This window comes from Caretta caretta, chromosome 10 (genome assembly GCF_965140235.1).
Source record: "Caretta caretta isolate rCarCar2 chromosome 10, rCarCar1.hap1, whole genome shotgun sequence".
Lineage (NCBI taxonomy): Eukaryota > Metazoa > Chordata > Testudines > Cheloniidae > Caretta > Caretta caretta.
The window spans coordinates 38,816,646-38,838,762 of record NC_134215.1 but is presented as its reverse complement, the minus strand read 5'-3'; the positions used below and the strand labels follow the sequence as shown (position 1 = coordinate 38,838,762).

The 22,117-nt window shown below is 48.3% G+C and overlaps 1 protein-coding gene across 35 annotated transcripts in view; it reads right to left on the bottom strand.

The window, feature by feature from the left end:
- Nucleotides 1-13,414: 13,414 nt before the first annotated feature.
- MAPK8IP3 (mitogen-activated protein kinase 8 interacting protein 3) overlaps nucleotides 13,415-22,117 on the bottom strand; it is a 155,443-nt gene continuing 146,740 nt past the window's right edge. For all 35 annotated transcript variants that reach the window (XM_048867624.2, XM_048867639.2, XM_048867625.2 and 32 more), the window contains 3 exons: nucleotides 17,620-17,799; nucleotides 17,141-17,284; nucleotides 13,415-16,505 (listed from right to left, as the gene is read on the bottom strand). In XM_048867624.2, coding sequence (XP_048723581.1) covers nucleotides 16,384-16,505; nucleotides 17,141-17,284; nucleotides 17,620-17,799 — 446 coding nt within the window. In that variant the 3' untranslated portion in view covers nucleotides 13,415-16,383. The remainder of the gene's footprint in view (nucleotides 16,506-17,140; nucleotides 17,285-17,619; nucleotides 17,800-22,117) is intronic.

The following is a 22,117-nucleotide window of genomic DNA, read 5'->3' as shown; positions in this document are numbered from 1 at the left end:
GGTGCCGTAGCAGAGCTGACAGCAGGGCTTCTCTGTGTCGCTCTTTTAGAGATGGTATGGTAACTGTGCCCTCTCGGCAGTAGTTGCCCAGAGCAGAACTGAGAGCAGCACAGAGCTTACAGAAGCCCCTTGTCAGGAAGGAGAGCAGAGCTCAGAGCAGGACAGAGCTCACAGCAGGAAACCCCTTCTCAGGTTTCAGCTACCAGAGCTTCGGTGCCAAACCCCAGCAGCAGCTGAGCTCACAGCAGGAGGTTCCTCTGCTGGTATTATCCTACCGAGATGGCCAGATTGCTGAACTGGGGAAAACCCCTCTGGCTGGCCAGTTGCTCCGAGGAGCCTTTCCAGGGGGAGTCTGTTGGTGGCTTCTTCTTTCTCTCTCCTCCTCTTCACCACTCGACTCCTTTTGAAGTGAAGGCTCTGGGGATGATCCGGGGTCAACACCCACAGGAGTCCCTTGCAGACTGAAGTGTTTTCTCTATAGGGAGGAATTTTTACTTCAGCTCCCAGCTCCTGTGAGGCTGCAGTTTTAGGTGTGGCAGCTAAAGCACTTCTGTGAGGGTCTCCCAGGCAGTGAGTGTCTGGCCATTACAGGAAATGACTTCTGGCAGGAGAGGCACCGCTTGGAGCAGAGAGAGCCAGTCAAGCCCCTCTAGCAGGGAGGAATATGCCAAAGAACATTATCTTTACTTTTGGTTTTTTTTTTAAACTGAAAAAGAAATAATTATGAGCCTACTAGATGCCAGGGGAGCAGGGGGGAAATGCCCCCAGACAGGGAAGGAAAGTGAAGTTCTTTTCCTTTTTCTCTTTTCTTTTTAAACCAAAGGAATAAAACAAAACAAAACACTAGCCTGAGTACTTTTAGGGAGAACAAAAGGTAACAAAACAAACAAACACTACTGAGGCCAAAGGCGGTAGAGAAGGAAGAGAGGGGTTCGCCAGTGCAGTGCAGGCTCAACGGGACACTGCTACCAAAAATGTCCGATTAGAGGTGCAGGGGCACACAGACACCTAAAGTGGAGCACCCATAGGGACACTACTCCAAGAAGAACAGCAGGATACCAAGGAAGGAGAAATAACTTTTGAAGTGGTAAGAGAGTGGCCCATTATAGACAGTTGACAGGAAGGTCAATAAATAATAAAGATGTTGAACAAAACCGGCCCCAGGACTGACCCCTGGGACACTTGGCTTGATACCGCCTGCCAACTAGGCATCCTGATCTCTAATAAAGTTTGGCTTAAGCCTTGAAGCACATGGTTTAATATTACTTCCACAACATTTTATAGTAATTAATTATGGCAACTGGATAGTCTTGATATCCATATAGTCATCTCATTTTTGGCTCTTAAGTTCTTGGCCTCAGCAACTGCATGTGGCAGGGAGTTCTGCAGTTTTATTTACAGATTGTTACAAAAAATATTTCCTTTTATTGGGTTTGTTTCATTGACTGTGCCTGGTTCTTGTTATGAGACAGGGAGAAGAGAAGTTTCTATTCTATCTGATGTATTTTTATCATGGCCCCGTCTTATTGAGCTCCTTTCTAAGGTAACAGTCCTAATCTTTTTAATTACTCTTCTGCTTAGTTTCTCCAGGCCCTTCATCATTCTTGCTGCCCTTCTCTAGCTCTGCAATATCCTTTTTGAGATGGGGTGACCAGTACTGCACACAGTTTTCCAGCTGAGGTTGCACCCCTGATTTATATAAAGGCATTATAGTAGTGTTGAGCTACGCATTGAACAGAGGTTTTCACTGAGCTGTCCCATTATGGTGCCCAGGTCCCTTTCTTGGGTTGATACACTTTACAGGGTTCTAAATTAACTGTAAGGAGTAGTTTAGTAATGCAAGAACTCTTAGCCACAGCATTGCACCATGACTCCCCAAGTCTTTTCAGAGTTGCTGCTTTCCAGGATACAGGGCCAATTTTAAAAGCTAGCTAGGGTGTTTAAAGGTGAAGAGGGGCACCTACTGGGATTTTCAAAAGCGCATTAATTCCCAGAAGTGTTAGGTATGTAGGCACTTTTGAAAATACCACATGGTGCCTAAATACCTTTAAAAATCTGGCCTTCGGTCCCCCATTATGTAGTGACCTAAATTCTTTGTTCCTAAATGCATCACCTTGCATGCGACTGTATTGAATGAGCCCAGTTTACCAAGCAATCTAGATCATTCTATATACATGACCTGCCCTTATTGTATACCTCTTCACAATCTGTCTCTTGCAAACTTTACCAGCAATGAGTTTATCAATGATCTGAAGGACACTATTCAATATCTGCAGACTATTGGGCCAAGACCCCTGTGGGACCTTATGAGAAACACAGCCACTCTCTTTTAACAGTTACTTTGAAGTCTATCAATTAGCCAGTTTTTAATGCACATAATATGTTAGATTACGATTCTTACTAAAAATCACTACAGCACTATAAACATTTTTGTTAATACTTATTTAATTCAAATGAATAACATTTTGGGGAAGAAACATGTTAAAGATCCAAATACTTCCATGCCTTCAAATAGATATCTGATAGGTCTTATAGCAAATTTAGGGGACACCAGAGTGGACTCTTCTAAAGCAAAACACAGGCAGAAAACTATCTTTAAAAAAAAAAAGTGAACCCAAATCCCTTTCAAGCCTTTTTTATCCATTGCAAAGAAGGGGCACAAGCCCCATGTTATAAAAATTATTTGCAGGTCACCTTTAATCTTGCATTCCCATCTATTCCAGAGCTGCAGCTGGACAGTAGCAGTAACCCAATGGCAAACCTAGTCAAAGCTGTAACCTGCTTAATTTTGGCAGAGGTGCTTAAACTTTACCAGGCAGAGTTCTGCGCTGGCAAGAGGATGCAGGCCACATGCCATTGGCAAAAGAGGCAGCTGACAGCACTTCCTTTCTGTGTTTTAATTCTGAGATAGTGACAGCATTCAGGCTGCAGCTCTGAAAACTGGAAGAGGTCCTTGTAACGGGGTTAGGACTCACCACCGCTGGTGCCTCCCACTGGCTGCTCCGGGAATTAGCTCTGTCCAGTCATGGAGCACCTTTTTCACATGGTGCCTTGCCCCTCATCTGCTCTGCTGCTTTGGGGACCCTCATTGCTCCCCGCTCAGCAGCATCCTCTTCAGGACACTGCCCTTCGGCAGTGCCCACTGCTCCGGTCTCACCCCCTTCCTGGGGTTTGATGTTATCAGCAGCCCACGATCTGCACCAGTTGTAGTGGCCGGCTGCAGTCTCTAAGTCTAGCCCCTTATTGCAGGGCCCAGCCACAGCCTGGATCGGGCCACGCTCCTCTTCAGCCCGGTGTAGCACAAGGGGAAAGGGGGGACCCAGGCCCACCTGCTACTCTGGGTTCCAACCCAGGGACCCTCTAGCGGGAGCCTCTCTGCCCTCCTTCTCTCCCCTTGCCCTGCTATTGTCCCTGGGCCACTTTCCCTTTGGCCCTATGCACCTGCCTGGCCTAGGCCAGCAGCCTGGGGTTTTCCTTGGCCAGAGCTCCCCAGCTCCTTCTGGCCTTCCCCAGCACTGCTCTGTCCAAGGTGCTTCCTTCCAGCAGAGGAGTCAGTCCTCCTCCCTTGACCACCAGGGAGAGACTCCCTGCTCCCTTCCTAGGCAGCCTTTATATATGGCTGAGTCTGGCTCTGATTGGCTGTCTAGCAGGCCTTCTCTGATTGGCCGCCTACCTGCACTGCCTCCCTGGCCTGCTGAAGCCCCATCTAGGATAGGGGTGGGGCAGCCACCCCACTACACACCCTCCCCCTTAAGGACGCTCTCGGGGGGGGGGGCACTAGAGACCCCCGGTAGGGGAGCCTTGGGCCCACCCTCCTTCACCAGGCTCCGACCCAGGACCCTGTCATTGAGGGGGTGATCCACTCCGGGTCAGCAGGGAATCCTACCACAACACGCTGCCCTCATTGTGGTGGGAGATACCACTCCCTTCCCTTTCCTGGGTCACTTCCTACCAGTTCTCCCATTGTAGCAGTCTCTTTGGCATCCGGGCCTTCACGTTCCTCAGCCCCTGGGGCTCCCCGGGGTTCCCACAGCTGCCAGTCTCTAGTACCACTTCCGGGCCCATCAGCTCTCCTCTGTAAGAGTTGCCCCTGCTTCTGGGTTGGAGCATCCGCTGGGTGTCCAGCTTCCTCAGTCGCCCTCCCTGACTGAGCAGCTCTGCAGGCTTTTGTACTTGACTCTCTGTTGGAGCATGCCCAGCAGAGCTTCAGGGGCGTGGCTTCTTCTGCCAGAAGGGAAGGGTTGACCATCTCCTTCCCAGTGCAGGGCCCATCCGCCTCGTCACACACCCTCCCCCTTGGAAGGGGTTTCCCTTTCCTGGTCCCCTTCCTCGTCCTTCTTTTCTCCCATTCGGGAGAAAAAGTCTGCATTTCCATGGGCCTTACCTGGTCTGTGCAGGACATGAAAGGAATAGGGCTGGAGGCACAAATACCACCTCATAATTCGGTCATTCGTTTCTTTCATGCTGCTGATCCAGTGGAGGGGGCCGTGATCAGTCACTAAGAAGAATTGGTTCCCCAGCAAGTAGTACCGCAGTGTTTCAACTGACCACTTAACTGCAAGGGCCTCCCGTTCTATGGTAGCGTAGTGCGTCTCGCATGGAAAGAGCTTACGGCTGAGGTATAAAATGGGGTGATCTTCCCCCTCTACCTCTTGTGACAGTTCCGCTCCTATACCTACTCCAGACGCGTCCGTCTGGAGAATGAAAGGCTTCGAAAAGTCAGGTTGGGTTAACACTGGCTCCCTGGTCAGTTGTTCTCGGCGCGCAAGGAAGGCATTCTCGCATTTCTCTGTCCATTGGATCTTCTGGGGCTGGGTTTTCTTTGTTAGGTCCGTCAAGAGGCAGCCAGTGTCGAGAAATTAGGGACAAACCACCGATAATACCCCGCCAACCCTAAGAATTGTTGTACCTGTTTTTTGGATTTAGGGATGGGGTAGTTCCTTAAAGCCTGTACCTTATCTACCATGGGGCGTAATTTCCCTCACCCTACCGTATAGCCTAAATAAGTCACCTCCCGCTGTCCTAAATGGCATTTGGCTGGATGTGCCGTGAGGCCCGCGTCCCCCAAGGCTCGTAGTACTTTGGTTAGGTGCTGAATATGGTCTCCCCAGTTGGAGCTATAAATGACAATATCGTCAATGTACGCTGTGGCTTACAAACTGTGGGGGCTCAGTACCTGGTTTATGAGCCGTGGCACCATGCAACCCAAAGGGCATCACAGTAAACTGAAAAAGGCCAAACGGTGTTGGAAAGGCTGTCTTTGCTCTTGAGGTAGGTGTAAGGGGGATCTGCCAATAACCCTTGGTTAAATCCAGGGTGGAGATAAATTCTGCCTGTCCTAGTCTCTCCAGTAACTCGTCCACCCATGGCATGTGGTAGGCATCAAAGTGAGAGATGGCGTTCACTTTGCAAAAGTCCATGCAAAATCTTACTGAGCCATCTGGCTTGGGGACCAGCACTATGGGACTTCTCCAGTCACTCCTCGATTCTTCCACCACCCGCAGGGTTGACATTGATTCCAACTCCCTCTGCGCAGTCTCCCACATTTTCTTAGGAGTGGGCGGTGGTTCTCTCTCACCTTTTGGCCGGGGATAGTGGCGATATGGTGGCTGATCACCGTTGTCTTTCCTGGTTGAGTGGACAGTACTGTGGGGAATGCGGCTACCACCTGCCATATCTGTTCTCATTGTGTAGGGTGGAGCTCCCGGCCAACGTCTACCCTGCCCGGCTCCTCGTACTCACCGGCCAAGGGCCCCAGCTCGGGCTCTGGGGCAATCATAAAAACCTCTCAGTCCTTCCACGCCTTCAGCAGGTTCACGTGGTATATTTGGGTGTCCCTTCGTCGCCCGGTCATCCGGATCTCGTAATCAACGGGCCCCACCTGCCGAACTACCTCAAACGGTCCCTGCCACTGGGCTAATAATTTAGACTCGGGCAGCAACAGCAGAAGTTCCTCATCTTCGTCCCTCGATTGTACTGGATCTGCTGATTCTGTTGTGCTTGTAACAGGTTCTCTCTGGCTCGAATGCCTAGTTCCCGAAGCTGTTCCCTCAAATGGAGGATATACTGGACCAAACCTTTGACCCGGGTCTCTTGTTCCTCCCAGGTTTCTTTCAAGAGGTCCAAAATCCCCTGGGGTCGTCTCCCATAGAGGAGCTCGAATGGGGAGAACCCGGTGGAAGCTTGTGGCACCTCACGTATGGCGAAGAGGAGTGCTGGCAGGTACTTGTCCCACTGATGGGGGTCATCCCCCACGAATTTCCGCAGCATCACCTTCAGGGTCCCATTAAAGCGTTCTACCAATCTGTCCATCTGGGGATGGTAGACAGAGGTCTTAAGGGCCTGGATGTTCAGTAGTCTGCAGAGCTCTGCCATCAGTTTGGAGGTTACATTAGTCCCCTGGTCTGTCAGTATCTCTCGTGGCAACCCCACCCAGGAAAATATCAGTGACAGCTCATTGGCGATGACAGGGGCCACAGTTGTTCATAAGGGTACTGCCTCTGGATACCTAGTCGCATAGTCTACTATGACCAGGATGTATCTATGCCCCGAGCTACTTTTCTCCAGGGGCCCCACCAGGTCAAGGCCAATCCGTTCGAAAGGGGTGCCAATCACTGGTAGAGGCACCAAGGGGGCCCTGGGTACCCCCTTTGGGCTGGCCTTTTGGCACTTTGGGCAAGAGGCGCAGTAATCACGGACCTCTTGGTGTATGCCGGGCCAGAAAAACCGTTGGGCTACTCATAGGAACATCTTTTCTCACCCCAAATGCCCTGCCTAGGGGACCACATGGGCCAGGCGGAGCAGTGCTCTTCAGAACCTTCGGGGAACCAACAATTGGCGCTCCTCAGCTTGTGTCTCTGGCTCCTGGGCCACTCGATAAAGTAAGTCATTGTAGATTTCAAAATGGGGGCCTTGGGGCCAATATTGCCAAGGATGGGTCTCTCCATCCCAGCTGTCTGCTTGCTCCCAGGTTTGACTAAGGCTGGAGTCCCCTCTCTGTTCCTCCAGGAAATCTCCATCAACCAACAGCCACCTCATCTCTTCTCCTGTCGGAACGTCGATCAGGGTTTGGCTCCCTTTGGTTACTTCGGGCCCTCTTGATGTCCCCTCCAAGGGCCCTTGTGGCCCGGGTTGGCCCAACAAACCACGCTTCCCATAGTGGGCTCTCTTCCCCTTCCCAGGCTGACCGCTCCACCCCTGCATAAGACTGGCAAAACCTGGCCAGTTGTGACCCAAGACCATGGGGTATGCTAATCTAGGGGCCACCCACACTAAGCAATGCGCCTCTTGTTGGGCAACCTCCAGTTGTACCCAGATGGTGGGGTAAGCCTTCACGTCCCCATGTATACATTGTAACTGTATCGGGGCCCCAGCAGGAAGGGAGTCCTCTACCAGGCCCGTGTGAATGACAGTCTGGCTGCACCCCGAGTCAACCAACACTAAGGTTGGGGTTCCTGCCACTCGCACCGGGATCACCATCTTCGCTGGCCCGTCCTTCTGGGCTCGTCAGTCCGCCGTCAGGACCTGTCCATAATTACAGTCCATGTAGGGGCACTCTCTCCTGAAATGCCCCCTTTGTCCGCACTGGTAGCACCTATCATGATTCCCCTCCAAGGGTCGGGTGTCTTGCGGTAGGCTTGACTCCCCAGACGGGTCCTTTTGGTCTTGGGACAGGTGCGCTGCCAAGGGGCCCCGGTTCTTGGGGTTTGTTGGAGACCCCGACTGCCATGCAGGCAAGCAGGGACCTCCCCCGCTGGTCTTATGCGCTGCTCCTTCTGGGGGTCGGACTCCCTCTCCTGAAGTCCTTGTCTTAAGACCCACTCGCCCTTCTGGCTCCACTGCCATGAAGTTTTCGACGAGGGACGTAGCCTCTGCGAGGGTCTTCGGCCGGTGTAGTTGCACCCACTCCTTCCCCCTGGTGGGAAGGATTCGGAGGAACTGCTCCAGCACCACAGCATCGGCCACCTGGCAACTAGTATGGCAGTCAGGCTCTAGCCACCTTCAACAGAGGTCACGGACCTTCTGGGCTATGGCCTGTGGTCTGGCCCCAAGCAGATATTTCTCTCGACGCAACCTCTGTCAGTACATCTCTGGACTGATGCCCATCTGGTCTAGGGTGGCGGCCTTAACCTTCTCATATTGCAGTGCCTGTGTGTCCAGATTGCAGTAAGCAGACTGTGCGGTCCTGTTAAATAAGGGGCGAGAATAGTGGCCCAATGCTCAAGGGGCCACCGAGTGGCCATAGCTACCCATTCAAAAGTTACTAAGAAGGCTTTGGGGTCGTCCCCCAGCCTCATCTTTGTTAGGGGGCTTATTCCTTCACCCACTTACTTCCCTGGTCCTTCTCACATGAAGAGAGAGCAACAATACCCGAAGTCCAAAGGTGCAAACAATTCGATGTTTATTGGGGTGAACTTCCAGCAAGCATGATTCCAGTTTCCTTCCTTAGTATCCTCCTTCCCAGCTCTGACACCACAGAGCCTTACGCCTGTGTCCCTGTTCCCATTCCTACCCTTAGCCAAACATGATTCCAACTTCCTTACTCCCATTCCCTGTTCCCATTTCCCCCTTTAGCAAAACATGATTCCAGTTTTCTTACCCACATGCCCATGCCCACTCCCACGCACACCCACTCACTTCCTCATTGACTACAGATTATGTAGTAAAACTTGAGTTCTGCTTAGCTATACCTTAACCAATCATTTTCCTGAAATTTAACTAACCAATCCTAACATATTGTCCAATTATATCCCACCACCTTAATTAGTTTACACCCAGCAAAATTAATTATACAGCAGACAGGAACAATCACAGAACCAGACAGAGATTATACAGACAAACAATAGCAAAGTGGGAACTACAATGACAAGACAACACAGAAGCGAGGATTTCACATCCCAGCTATTGATAAGTGAGTTCTTGCCAGACAGGATGCTATCAAACTAAGTTTCCTTTTACATTTTCTAGGCACTTCCCTTTCTCTGGAGGTGATAGGAACTATCAGGCCAGGATTGTATTCCTAACAGCCGAATAGCACCTTATTTCAGTGTGACTAGTTTGGAATGTGAGGATGTGACTGTTTGCTTCCCAGCTTATGGCTGCCTCTGCTGCTTAGCCAAAGGCCTTAGCCTAAGAACAGGGCCTCAGACTGTCACAGTAAGAGAAGGCCCTTACACCAGCAGACAGTGATTTTGATTCTTTTATACCTCTATCACTAGCCAAGTGATAAGAATACACCTAAATTCTTAGAGTATAGGCCTCTACAGTCAGGCCTGAATATCTATATCCTAACAATCTTCATCAGCCGCACCGGTAGTCCCCCGCAGCCCTTCCCTGGCCCGCCTCTAGCTGGGTTGGTGAGGGAGGGGGGAGGACTGGCTGCTGTTTTCAACAAGGTCGCCACCTGTTGAAAGAGTCGATCTTGACTTGCTTGGTGCTGGGCAGCTAACTCCCGAACCAGCTGTTGCTGGGATTCTTGTTGCTGTGCTGCCTGCAGTTGCTGCTGCGCCGCCAGTTGCTGCAACAGCTGTGTCTGCTGTTGTACAGCTTTTTGCTGCTGGTTTTCCAGGAGCCATTTTAGGAGCTTGTCCATCTCCAACATAGGGGTCCTTCTAGCAGGCCCTGGTCGATGCCCGCATTCTCCACCACTTCTGACGGGGTTAGGACTCACCACCACTGGCACCTCCCGCTGGTTGCTCCGGGAATTAGCTCTGTCCAGTCATGGAGCACCTTTTTCACGTGGTGCCTTGCCCCTTGTCTGCTCTGCTGCTTTGGGGACCCTCGTTGTTCCCCGCTTGGCAGCGTCCTCTTCAGGACGCTGCCCTCCGGCACTGCCCACTGCTTCAGTCTCACCCCCTTCCGGGGGTTTGGTGTTATCAGCAGCCCACGATCTGCACCGGTTGTAGTGGCTGGCTGCAGCCTCTAAGTCTAGCCCCTTATCGCAGGGGCTAGCCACAGCCTGGATCGGGTCATGCTCCTCTTCAGCCTGGTGTAGCACAAGGGGAAGGGGGGGACCCAGGCCCACCTGCTACTCTGGGTTCCGACCCAGGGACCCTCTAGCAGGAGCCTCTCTGCCCTCCTTCTCTCCCCTTGCCCTGCTATTGTCCCTGGGCCACTTTCCCTTTGGCCCTCTACACCTGCCTGGCGTAGGCCAGCAGCCTGGGGTTTTCCTTGGCCAGAGCTCCCTAGCACTACTCTGTCCAAGGTACTACCTTCCAGCAGAGGAACCAGTCCTCCTCCCTTGATCACCAGGGAGAGACTCCCTGCTCCCTTCCTGGGCAGCCTTTATATATGGTTGAGTCTGGCTCTGATTGGCTGTCTCTAACGCAGCCTCTGATTGGCTGTCTCTAATGCAGCCTCTGATTGGCTCTCTAGCGAGCCTTCTCTGATTGGCTGCCCACCTGCACTGCCTCCCTGGCCTGCTGAAGCCCCATCTAGGATAGGAGTGGGGTAGCCACCCCACTATAGTCCTCTTCACCGTGTTAAAGACAAGGGCAGCCACTGGGGATGAGAAACTTGATAGGCCTCACTTTGCCTATCATTGCGTTAACTGACTTGAATGTGCTTTGAAAATGCGAGGGATATACTTGGAGGGAGACTGGTTTCAGAGTAGGAGCCATGTTAGTCTGTATTCGCAAAAAGAAAAGGAGTACTTGTGGCATTTGTTAGTCTCTAAGGTGCCACAAGTACTCCTTTTCTTTTTGGAGGGAGACTGTTTCCTTGCCAATTCTGGCCTTGACTTTCAGAGCTCAATGAAATGAAAACACTACTTGACAATGGGGCTAGTACCTCACAAAATTCTGCTAAGCTAGGCAGCAGGTAGTGCAAACTAGGACTGAGACCTAGTTTCAGACCATCTTTCAGTCACTGCCAATCACCCCTTCATTTCCTCACGCAAATTGTTGCTGTCTGGGGTGGGAAAAATGTGTATAACACAGCCTCATCTTTTGAGACAGGCTTGGCAGCCCTTTCAGTACAAGCACACCAGCTGATGGGATGTGCTCTTTCTTTTAATTTGTTTTCCTCCATTCATAAAAACCTGTGTATTCAGTCAGCAGTTAGTTCCACAGCTGTTGGGAATGCATCCCACACCATGTGAGTGGAGGCAATAAACTCAACCAGGCTCTCTAGCTGGCATGCTGACTGCAATGCCAGTGCAAAGGGGTTGTGTGAGGGCATATTACCAATGACCATTTTAAGATAAACAAAGCTGTTTTGAAGCACTGACTGGTGAACAAAGATCCTTTCCACGGCACCTATATGGCACTATGCTGCTGGGTTAAAGCATGCTGCTTATCTCTAGCCCCTTCAGCTGCAGCTCTCATCGTTTACATCTATAAATATATAACTGTTTTTTATAATGGTTGTCCATTTGCTTTTTTTGTAATAAAATTTGAAAACATCCTGCCCTTTCCTTAGTTATTTCACCAGAGGGACAAAGCTGTACACAACTGGGAGGACTGTGGCTGGCTAGGGAGCTTATTCAAACTGCTGGGGTGAGGTGGGGTTAAGCTCAGAATGGGGGAGTTCAGGGAACTGATTTGATTGTTATACTTAACTCAATCTTAAAGCTCCATGTGCTGAGTGTCTTACATTTTCTTTCATGTGATGGGGTGTACAAACCCCACACTGGGCAACAAGGGATTAATGGATTATTTTGGGCTCAGCAATCCCCGCTTTGCCACACCTCTAGCAAATGCTCCAGCTGCTGGAAGAATTAAAAGGCAGGCAATTAGCTCATTTGGGGGCAGAGCTGGAGGTGAACAGACCTACAATCCACAGCTCCAGCATCACACAGCAGAGGGAAGCCTAACTGACTCTGACACAGTTGCCCAAAGGGACCGTCTCTAAGGGAAGGGAGGATCCACTTCAGAGACAACCAGAGAGGGAAGGATCCTGTGGACCTTGGAAATCCCCCTCGATTTATTTTGATTTGGACTTCCCCACCAGGGGAAAGCCTTGGACTAAGCTGACTGCAGGGTGGGAACAAGAGGAAGAGGCCCAGGGAGGGCAGCCTTGGTTGCCAGACTACTGGTAGCCCAAAGGGCCCTGGGTGGGAGCCCGGTGGAGTGGGAGGGCCTGGGCTCTCCTCCCCACAATCCCCTTGGCACTCAGGGGGCCATGACCACTAGGCCATCCTCCCCAACCAGACCCCAAGTGAGGACCATTACCGTGACACTGATATGTGCTGGCAGTTGGTATTTTGCTTTCATGCTCTAGAGACTGTGATACAGCAGGGCCAGGGAAAAGTGGGAGACTGGTAGAGGGGAGATATAGAAGCCCGAGACTAATTAAGGCCCTGTCAGGAACCTAATAAAACCCCCCTGCTTTAAGTAGACAGTGTGGAGCGAGGAAGGAGAGAGGACTGGAGTTTGGAAGTGTGTTGTTAAGAAATGAAAGACCAGAGGAAAGGAGACCCTGCTCCAGCATCAAGGACCGAGGGTAACCCTACCCAAGGGGGAAGAGGGTAAGAAACCCGCAGGGGTTGAGAGGGGCTAGGGCTCAGAGTGAGGTGCAAACCCAGACCTTTTCCCTGCTTCCCTCCTCTACCACCTTCCCAGGCCACTAGCAGGACTCTCGGTGCCCCAAGAGCAGGGGCAAGGGGTAGTGTCCCAGCCCCCACCCAGCCAAGGAAAGCACGGGACCCACCATACCAACATTGTCCATTTTGTCACAAGACCCAAGACACTGCTTATAATGAAGTAGCCACCATTTGTAAAGACACAAGTTATTTAGCAGGCTAATTACAAGGGAGCATTTGATGCCATTAATTTTAATGGCTGATACTGTATAGTTGGCAAATCATGTATTCATAGCCTTGTTCACAGGACTTTTATCTAGTTTCCTATTTTATTGCCTTTTTCTCCATTAGGGCACCCAAGTCCCTCAGATTTCAGGATGGAGCTATTAACTTAGACAAATAAGTGTCTTTTCAAACAACTGAACAAGCAAGCACGATGCACCCAGCTTCATGGAAGAGTGCCTGCATAGACAGTTGATTTTTGCCAAGACTCTTCCCATATGGGAAGAGAATTCCATTAACATGTAATCCATTTAAAGTTAACAATTGTTAAGTGTCAGGCCCCTCTGTCACTGTGTCTCCTCACGACAACGTTTGTGGTTTGAATCACTCTATGTGCTGAAACTTGCACAAAAACAGCTGCGTGTTCCACACCTTTGGCACAGCACTTATGAAATTGCAAGGAAGCTACTGCTGCAGAGCACCAGCTCTGAAGTTGTGGGGATTGCAAAACTAGCATCCTGCAATATGACTCATTGAATGACATGTAGTATAATGTTAAAGTTTGAGAATTTGAGATACTGCCTGAGCAACTATTACAATAATCAACCCATTGTCACAGACTGATCAGAAATCCCAGTATCTGTACACGCAATGAATACACGTTTCCATTGCTGATGTTAACACATTTATTACATACAGAACAGATATGGTTCACTTGTTTGATAGCATAAGGGACAAAGCATGGGAAAGTATTCATACAGCAGTCTCTTTACAGAATGCCATCTTCCGACCAAACAGCGGAGTTTACAGGCCTTAAGACACTTTTTAAAATCCTTTTATAACATACAAGGTACTTTACATACATCACAGTGGAGATATGATAGGGAAGTGTATTTAAGCCAATCAGCTTTCACCTTGCTGCTCTGTAGTCACTGAATGAGGATGATAGGAACATGACAGCAGTGGCTCTTCACTTAGCTGTCACTGGCCCCTTTTTGAAAGTGTGCTTCTCTTGAAAGAAAATCTGCTTCAAACTGCAAATGAACCTGCTGAGATAAGGAGGTCTGGAACCTATTTTCTTAAGTAGCCATGAAATTTCAGTGGGAGACAGAGGACCAAGTACTGTCACTTTGATAAAACAGATATAGAACATAAACTGTAACAGGTAAAAATCTCACACCATGTTTCATAATTATCACATGGCATATTTCATTAAACTAAATAATTGGAGTCAATTAAATTTTTTTAAAAATCAGCTCAAATACTGAAATTTAATTTACACTAATTAACAAAAGTTGTGAATTATTTGCTGTCTAAAGCCCTAAGTGACTTATCTTACCAGAAAGCAATTCTGGAATATGCCACAGCAGAATGAAAGCCTGACTCATTCAGAAATGTCACACGGTCTCTGGAATCCCTTTACAGAGGTACACAGCTGGAGGACTTGATTCAAATCCTCTCCTGACCTCTGTCTTCAGAGAGTAGTACGAGTGCCTATGTAATGTAACACTGATCGTAGCCAATGCAATGCACCGCCAAGCCTCTGTCTCCCCCTAAATAGGCTGTTGGGGCCTCTGTTCTCTAGATACGTGCTGTTGCCTTTCCAGCACTCTGATGTGTGGCTAATATTTATCTCTCAGCTGCGCATGCACAATCCAAACCCCGAAAGCAATGGCAGCATTGCTACTGCTAAAGAGAAAGTAGGGATTTGTCTTCACTGCCCTGCATTTTGGACTATGGGGGTATCAATAGCAGTGCACTAACTCCCCTGTGTGGATGCTGCAGTTGTGAAGTAAAAGTTCACATTAATGAATAGTCCTCAAATAGGATTACATTAATGCAACTAGGAACCCTTTAGTTCATACCAGCAGCATCCACATAGGGGAGTTGACACTAGCTAGGGATTCAGAAGACCAGCTCTGCCACAGACTTTCTGTGTGACCTTGAGCAAGTCAGTCTTTCTGTTCTTCAGATCCCTACCGGCAAAACCCTTCCCTCCCTCACAGGGTTGATGTGAGGGATAAATCCATTACATATTGTGAGGCACTCAGATATTACAGTAACGGGGGAGATAAGTTCTGCAGATAGACATGGGTACACTAGGTCATCTGGGATCCTAGAGTACAAAGACACTGACTGAGCCAGAAAACCAGCAAGTGAGGCAGTGCACATGTGCTCAAGGATTTAAAAGGCCAGAACAGTGAGGAGCCAGGAGGCAAACTGTGGCATCAGGGCTTTTAACCAATGGGTCAGAAGCAGGAGTGAGGTAAAAAAACTTGAGATATGTGCATAGGATGGAGCTAAGGTCCCCTTTCCAGCTTTTTATAGACTGATTTAACTGCAGGAGAACAGCCATGAAACACAAATCCCGCCGTAGCGATGTGCTAACCCCAAAGCGCCCTCCTATCTGAGTGCCATGGCTTAGGATACACACACCTGAACTTGCATTCTCACTGGGTTGCTGTTACGTATTGGGAGAAAGTGAGACAAAATCAACATCCTGCCTTTTCTTTTCCCCAGCACTCTTCTGTTTTGAGAGGAGAGCATTTCTCCCTGCAGAAAATCAGCACCAGGATGGGAATGCATCTTCATGAGTCAATAAAACCTTGCTGGGTTAACACAGAAGCCATGTCACCGGCTACTCTTTAAAACCAACTATCACTAAATAACAGCTTGTCTCTTGAAATTTTTAAGGCTTGTAAAAATAATGAAACAAAGCATTTTTTACCTCCCCTTCCAAAAATACCACATAGACAAAATAGTGCTGGCTTTTCCTTCTGCTAATCAACCAGATCCCAGCAAACTTTCATGGCAGCAGTGTCCAAGCACTCTCTGGCCTGACACCAAACACCCTTTTTTGCCTCTGACTCTACCAAGCAAACAGTCCTCCCTGATTTCACGCTCACTCAGCACTACTTAATGTTACCAACTGGCCAAAAAATAATTGCAGAGTAGGGAGGGCTTTCTGTTTTTAGCATGTGTTCCACACTCTACCCCTTTTCATGAGACCGTTGGCCCGCTATTGCCAAATAGCTGAAGTGCTTCCTGAAACCTCTGTTCTCTCTTCTCTGTAGACTTCTGGTTTAACCTGGTGCTGCCTGCTCTCAGATCCTGGGATAAGATTCAGTGCTTGGGGACAATCTATGCAGAGGGGATGGGATGAGAATTCCACCTGGTGAACTGGATAAAGATTTTCTTTGGGCTGTTGTGATTCATTAGCCTCGTTTCATTGGAGGACATGAGGGTGATGCACGGCTTCTCATGCAGGTGGCAGTGAGGCAACCTTCCTGACAACCTGGGCTAAACCTTCCAAGACAGGCTTCTGTCTCATACTTCGTGGAGAGAGTTATTTGCACAATTCCCAACTCCGGGCTTCACTCTGAAGATTCTCTGTCTTTTTTCCCCCCTTGTAGACACCAGCTTCAGAAGGAGAACAGTAATCCAACCACTCAAAGCACACGGGCCCAAAATGAAAGCTACAAGTTCAGAGGTTAGAATGGGGGTCACCATCCGATGCAGGAGCTGTTGCAGTTGTCTGGGGTTCAGTTTCCAGTAGTAGGTGTAATGCAGGTGTTCTGTATGTACATCTTGGCATTCAGACGGGAGGAGGGAGAGATATGTTGTCAGGAAAAGAGAGAATCTCATTCAGGGATGTATGAGACTTGCCAGACGATAATATGGCTCCTCTCAGCCTTGGAAAGCACTGGCTTCACTTGGGCAGTATCTTCAGCATTCTCCTCTGTCTCATCATCTTCTCCATCCCCTGCAGAGAGAATACAAACAGTAAAGATGAGCGGGAAGGGAGATCCAAAGCATTATTGCCCCTCACAAAAGGCTCATGTTACTTAGAAAAAATCAAGGGCACCATTAACTGAGCTCTTCTTTCACTGCCCGAGGACAGGTGTAATGATGGGACACTTGTACACAGAAAGACTGGTTAGGAGGGGAAAAAACAGATCTTCATAAAGAGACAAAAACATGGCCCTCCAATATCTCTGATTTCATGTACTGACCAGTCCCCCCACTCTCCTGGAGGAGCCCATCCTTACAACAACAGGTATGCTCCAAAACACAACAGTTCAAAGGCTGCAGCACTTGGGCTGTTAGTAGAAAATGCTGAAGTATTTTTCTGATGACTGTCTATGGGGATTGATCTGGGGACAGGGGTAGAGACAGCCAGTTGGGACAGATGGGGTCAAGCCAACCACATGCCCTGGAAAAGTGTGGGTAAGAGTAGAGGAAAATGCCCAAGTGCTTCCTCTAAAGCAGGAGACATGACAAGTGGAAATCATCTTCTGAACTCACTACGTAACAACACAGTTTCATCTCTAATCCCATTGGTCCATGTATTACCCACAACCATTCCCACCTCACCCCTTCCCAAAAGTAGGAGCTCACCAATCCGGAAATCGATGTACCCTTCTCCTCCACTCAGCACCAGGACATTTTTCAGTTTCTGCCCCTCAGTCTCAGTGGCTGCTGTGCTGGGGTTCTCAGAAGGACTGTCTAACACACTCCCATTCAGGGTTGCGAGAACGTTACCTGAAAGAGCAAGGGTCTCCTGTCAGCACCTCTGCCACACTCCCAGAATGCTCAGCTAAAGGGCACAAATTTAGGTGATTGCCCTGCCAATCCAGTCCCTGCTGCTGCAAAACTGGATTTTATTCCAACTCAGACACAAAAACCAAAGGACCTTAAAAGGGATAACTGATCCCTACAGAGCTACAAAAGGTGCAGTGTCATCCACAGCATTCTATAGTGGGCAGCTCAGCCTCCCCTGGAGGGGCAAAGCCCACAGATGTCTTAGGGGATAAGATGGCCAAATAGAAGAATGTAAATGCAAGAATCCTCATGAGGAAGTGCCTTGGTCACCTTACCAGGAACAGAGACAAAGAACTTGACTGCATCACGGTGGCCATGGAAACAGAGCTGTGCCTGAGCCATGGAGCAGTAGGGGATGAAACTGCTGGCAGATTTGTCACTGCTGTCATCACCGTACACGTGAATGATTCCGCCAGGGCGATTTCCCTCTCCTGATGTTGGGGAGGTCTTATTGGCTGAAGACAGGGAGGAGAAAAACCCCAAGTAGTAGCTTTGTTCCCATTTATGGACCATCAGTCAGAGTGAGAAGTATGTAAGAAAAACACAAACCAAGAGTCACGTAGGAAAAGCTTTAAAGGTGCAGAGGCCCATTAAAGGTCCTCTTTAATGCCATCATTCGTGCATCATGGAGGAGACCCTGCTAGATTATCTAAGCCCTCTCTCTCTACTGGCAAAGAGGCACAGTCATATCCACTGTTGCTAATAAACTGTGCTTCTTATAAAACGGGTAATAGGGAAATGCTCCTCTCTAGGGGTTGGTTGGAAGAGTAATCCCAGCCCTACACATGCTGGAGTAAGGATGTCCAGGGCATCTCAATAAAGGCCTTCTAGAGCCACAATATCCATTCTTCTGAACTCAGGTTGGCTGAGTCAGTGTCTGCAGAGTCAGAGCATCAGCCTTCTGCCCCAGTGACCAGTCATGGTACGTAGATGGGCACAGTTTGCTGTCCTGATGAAAGGGTTAGGATTCTTGGCCTTCATGCACCTGGAAAGTAGTGGCTGTTTCCCAGGTTGGTGAAGTTGCTCAGTTTGAAAGTCAAGTCAAGGACTCATGCTAATATGTCAGTGCTCAGGCTGGCAATACAGCCTCTGCAGCATTAGAGAAGGCACTCTCAATCCCAATAGCATTTGGGCTTGTCGAGTCAAATGGAGCAGAGTTCCTTTCCTAATCCAAGGAGAATTCTGCCACCAGCCTAAGACCTCATACCTTGAGTTCAACTATCTGGCCACTCAAGAACTCCTCAGAGATTCTGACCATCCTTGGCTCCCATGGACTTCAATGAGAGCTAAGGATGCTCAACACCTTGGAGGATCAGGCTCTGAAGAAATGAACTCCTCCGTTCACCAGTGAAAACAGACTAGAACTCATTACTCAAGGAGGGAGACTCCTTCCCCCGCACGCACACCCAGGCCAGTAGAAATTTTAGAAATACAGGACCGGAAGGGACCTCGATATGTTATCTAGTCCAGTTCCCTGCATTGACACAGGACTAAGTATTATCTAGACCACCCCAATAGGCATTTGTCTAACCTGCTCTTTGTCTAATATCTCCAATGACAGAGACTCCACAACCTCCCTAGGCAAGTTATTCCAGTGCTTAACCACCCTGACAGTTAGTAAGTTTTTCCTAATGTCTAATCTAAATCTCCCTGTGATGTTATCTGATTCAAATATGACCGTGTAGATCATTGTTGCTACGACTGTTATATAATTGCAACAAATGTTATGCAAAGTGTGTCAAATAAGGTGTCAACAGAAAGGGTATGATTTGCTGAATATGATTATGCTGTGTATGCATGTATCATTTTGTATCTGAAGTTATAAATATTAACGATGTATCTGTATTTCAAATGTTTGCTCATGTGGAAACTCCAACAAGGTGTTTAGCCAGCACCTTGTGAAGGACTATTTGAGTTAAATGGCTCATCAAGGGGGACTTAACTCACAATGGACAAGGGAGATGCCTATCTACACTTAATGGACTTTCCTGTGAACGTTCTATCTGGAGTATAGGTAATGGCTTCTTCTGTGACTAAGCAAAGCATGCATGGACATGTGACTTGCCCATGTGACTCCAAAACACAATCTTGTTACCTTTAATTTTCCACAGTGAGAACAATAGGTTTCCCTTCAATTGGAAGAAGCTATAAAAGGCCCTGGAAACATCTCCATTTTGCCTCTTTCCTGTTCAAACCTCTGGACTATGAACTTAATGGGAGCATTCTAATTAAGGGACTGAGGACCTTCCAATGACTTGGAGGCAACCAGAGACTTAACAAGCCAGCAGTTTATTCCATCACTGCTACAAGCCTGATCCAAGAACTTTGCACTTATTGTATATATTTGATTCCTTTAACCAATTTTAACTCTCACCTTTTGTGACAAAGTGGGGTTTATTCATTTTATGTTGCATGTGAGTCTTACTGTCCTATACTAATACTGCACATGCCTCAGTTTCCCTGTGTACTGCACCAATGGTTAGGTGATGGGAATTGGGTGTGTGATTTTCGCTGAGGTCCTTGGACAGGTGAGGCTGCCCAGCTGTCTGCATGTAGGCCATGGCCAAACCAAGAGGGGGATGCGACGAGGTGACACCTTTTGCCCGGGAAGCAGGACAGACCAGGAGGAGGAGCAACGGGCATGTTGGGGCTCGGGTCACTGGAAGCTGGGCAGTCTGCTGTGGGGGACTGGAAGAGGGGGAGTCCAGGGCATCTGGCCCAGGATTCCCGCAAGATGGACTTGGCTGAAAGTCACTGATTTCTGTGATAACAAGTTCTGTTCTACGTTGTGTTCCTGTCGACTAATAAACCTTCTGTTTTCGCTGGCTGAGAGTCACATCTGACTGCAGAGTTGGAATGCAGGGCCCTCTGGCTTCCCCAGGAGCCCCACATGGGCGGACTCACTGTGGAAAGCGCACGGTGTGGAAAGGGATGCTGAATGCTCTGAGGTCAGACCCAGAAAAGATGAAGCTGTGTAAGCTTCTTGCCCTGGTGACAGTGTGCTCAGAGAGAGGAGGCAGCTTCCCCAGAGTCCTGACTGGCCTCAGAGTAGTTCCAGAGCATCGCCCAGTGACTCCGTGACACCTTTCTTTCTTTTTATAAATAAACCTTTAGATTTTAGTTACTAAAGGACTGGCAACAGCGTGATTATTGGGTAAGATCTCTGTTGTATGTTCACCTGGGTACGTGGCTGGTCCTTTGGGATCAGAAGAACCCTTTTGTTTGATTAAATTGCTTTTAAATAACCACTCATCATTAAGTCTAGTGTTTTTGGTGGTGCTATAAGGATTGGCATGCCTAAGGAGACTGCTTTTCTGACTTCTTGTTAGCCAGTGTGATGAAACAGAAGTTTACGTTTGTTGCTGGTTTGGTGTATCCTATGGGAGAATAACTACCAGTTTTGGGGTGTGTCTGCCATATTTCTCAGCAGTTTGTCCTGAATTTGATATTCTCAGTTGTGACCCCCGGAGGCAAAGTTACACACCCTCGCTGCAATTTGAGCCCATTTCTTCTTGTCCTGTTGTCAGTGGTTAAAGAGAACAATCTATCACCCTTCTCTCTGTAACAACTTTTTCTGTGCTTGAAGACTGTTCTCATGCCCCCCCAATCTTCTCTTCTCCAAACTAAACAAACCAAGTTTTTTCAATCTTTCCTCAAAGGTCATGTTTTCTAAACCTTTAATCAATTTTGTTGCTCTCCTTTGGACTTTCTCCAATTTGTTCACATCTTTCCTGAAATGTGGTGCCCAGAACTGGACACAATACTCCAGCTGAGGCCTTATCAGTGCCGAGTAGAGCAGAAGACTGACTTCTTGTGTCCTGCTAATACATCCCAGAATGATGTTTGCTTTTTTTGTGTTACACTGTTGACTCATATTTCATTTGTGATCCACTTTGACCCCCAGATCCCTTTCTGCAGTTCTCCTTCCGAGACAGTCATTTACCATTTTATATGTGGAGTACTTTGCATCTGTCCTTACTGAATTTCATTCTGTTTATTTCAGACCATTTTTCCAGTTTGTCAAAATCATTTTCATTTCTAATCTTGTACTTGCAACCACTCCCAGCTTGGTATCGTCCACAAACCTTGTAAGTGTACTCTCTATGCCATTATGCAAATCATTTATGAAGATATTGAATAGAACTGGACCAGGACAGATCCCTGCGGGACACCACTCAATATGCCCTTCCAGCTTGACTGTGAACCATTGATAACTACTCTCAATGTACAGAGTACCATTTTCCAACCAGTTGTGCACCCACCTTATAGCAGTTCATCTAGGCTATATTTCCCTATGAGACAGGTCATGTGAGACAATGTCAAAAGATTTATTCAAGTCAAGATATATCACATCTACTGCTTGCCCCATCCACAAGACTTTAACCCTATTATCAGGTTGGTTTGACATGATGTGTTCTTGACAAATCCATGTTGCCTCTTACTTATCGCCTTATCACCTTCTAGGTGCTTACAAATTGATCGTTTGATTATTTGCTCCATTATCTTTCTGGGTACAAAAGTAAAGCTGACTGGTCTATAATTCTCTGGGTTGTCCTTAGTCCCCTTTTTATAGACAGGTACTATATTTGCACTTTTCTAGTCCTCTGGGATCTGTCCAGTCCTCCATGAGTTCTCAAAGATAATTGCTAATGGATCAGAGATCTCTTCAGACAGTCCTTTAAGTATTCTAGGAAGTATTTCATCAGCCCCTGCTGACTTGAAGATTTCTAAGTTGTCCAAGTAATTATTAACTTGTTATTTCCCTATTGTAGC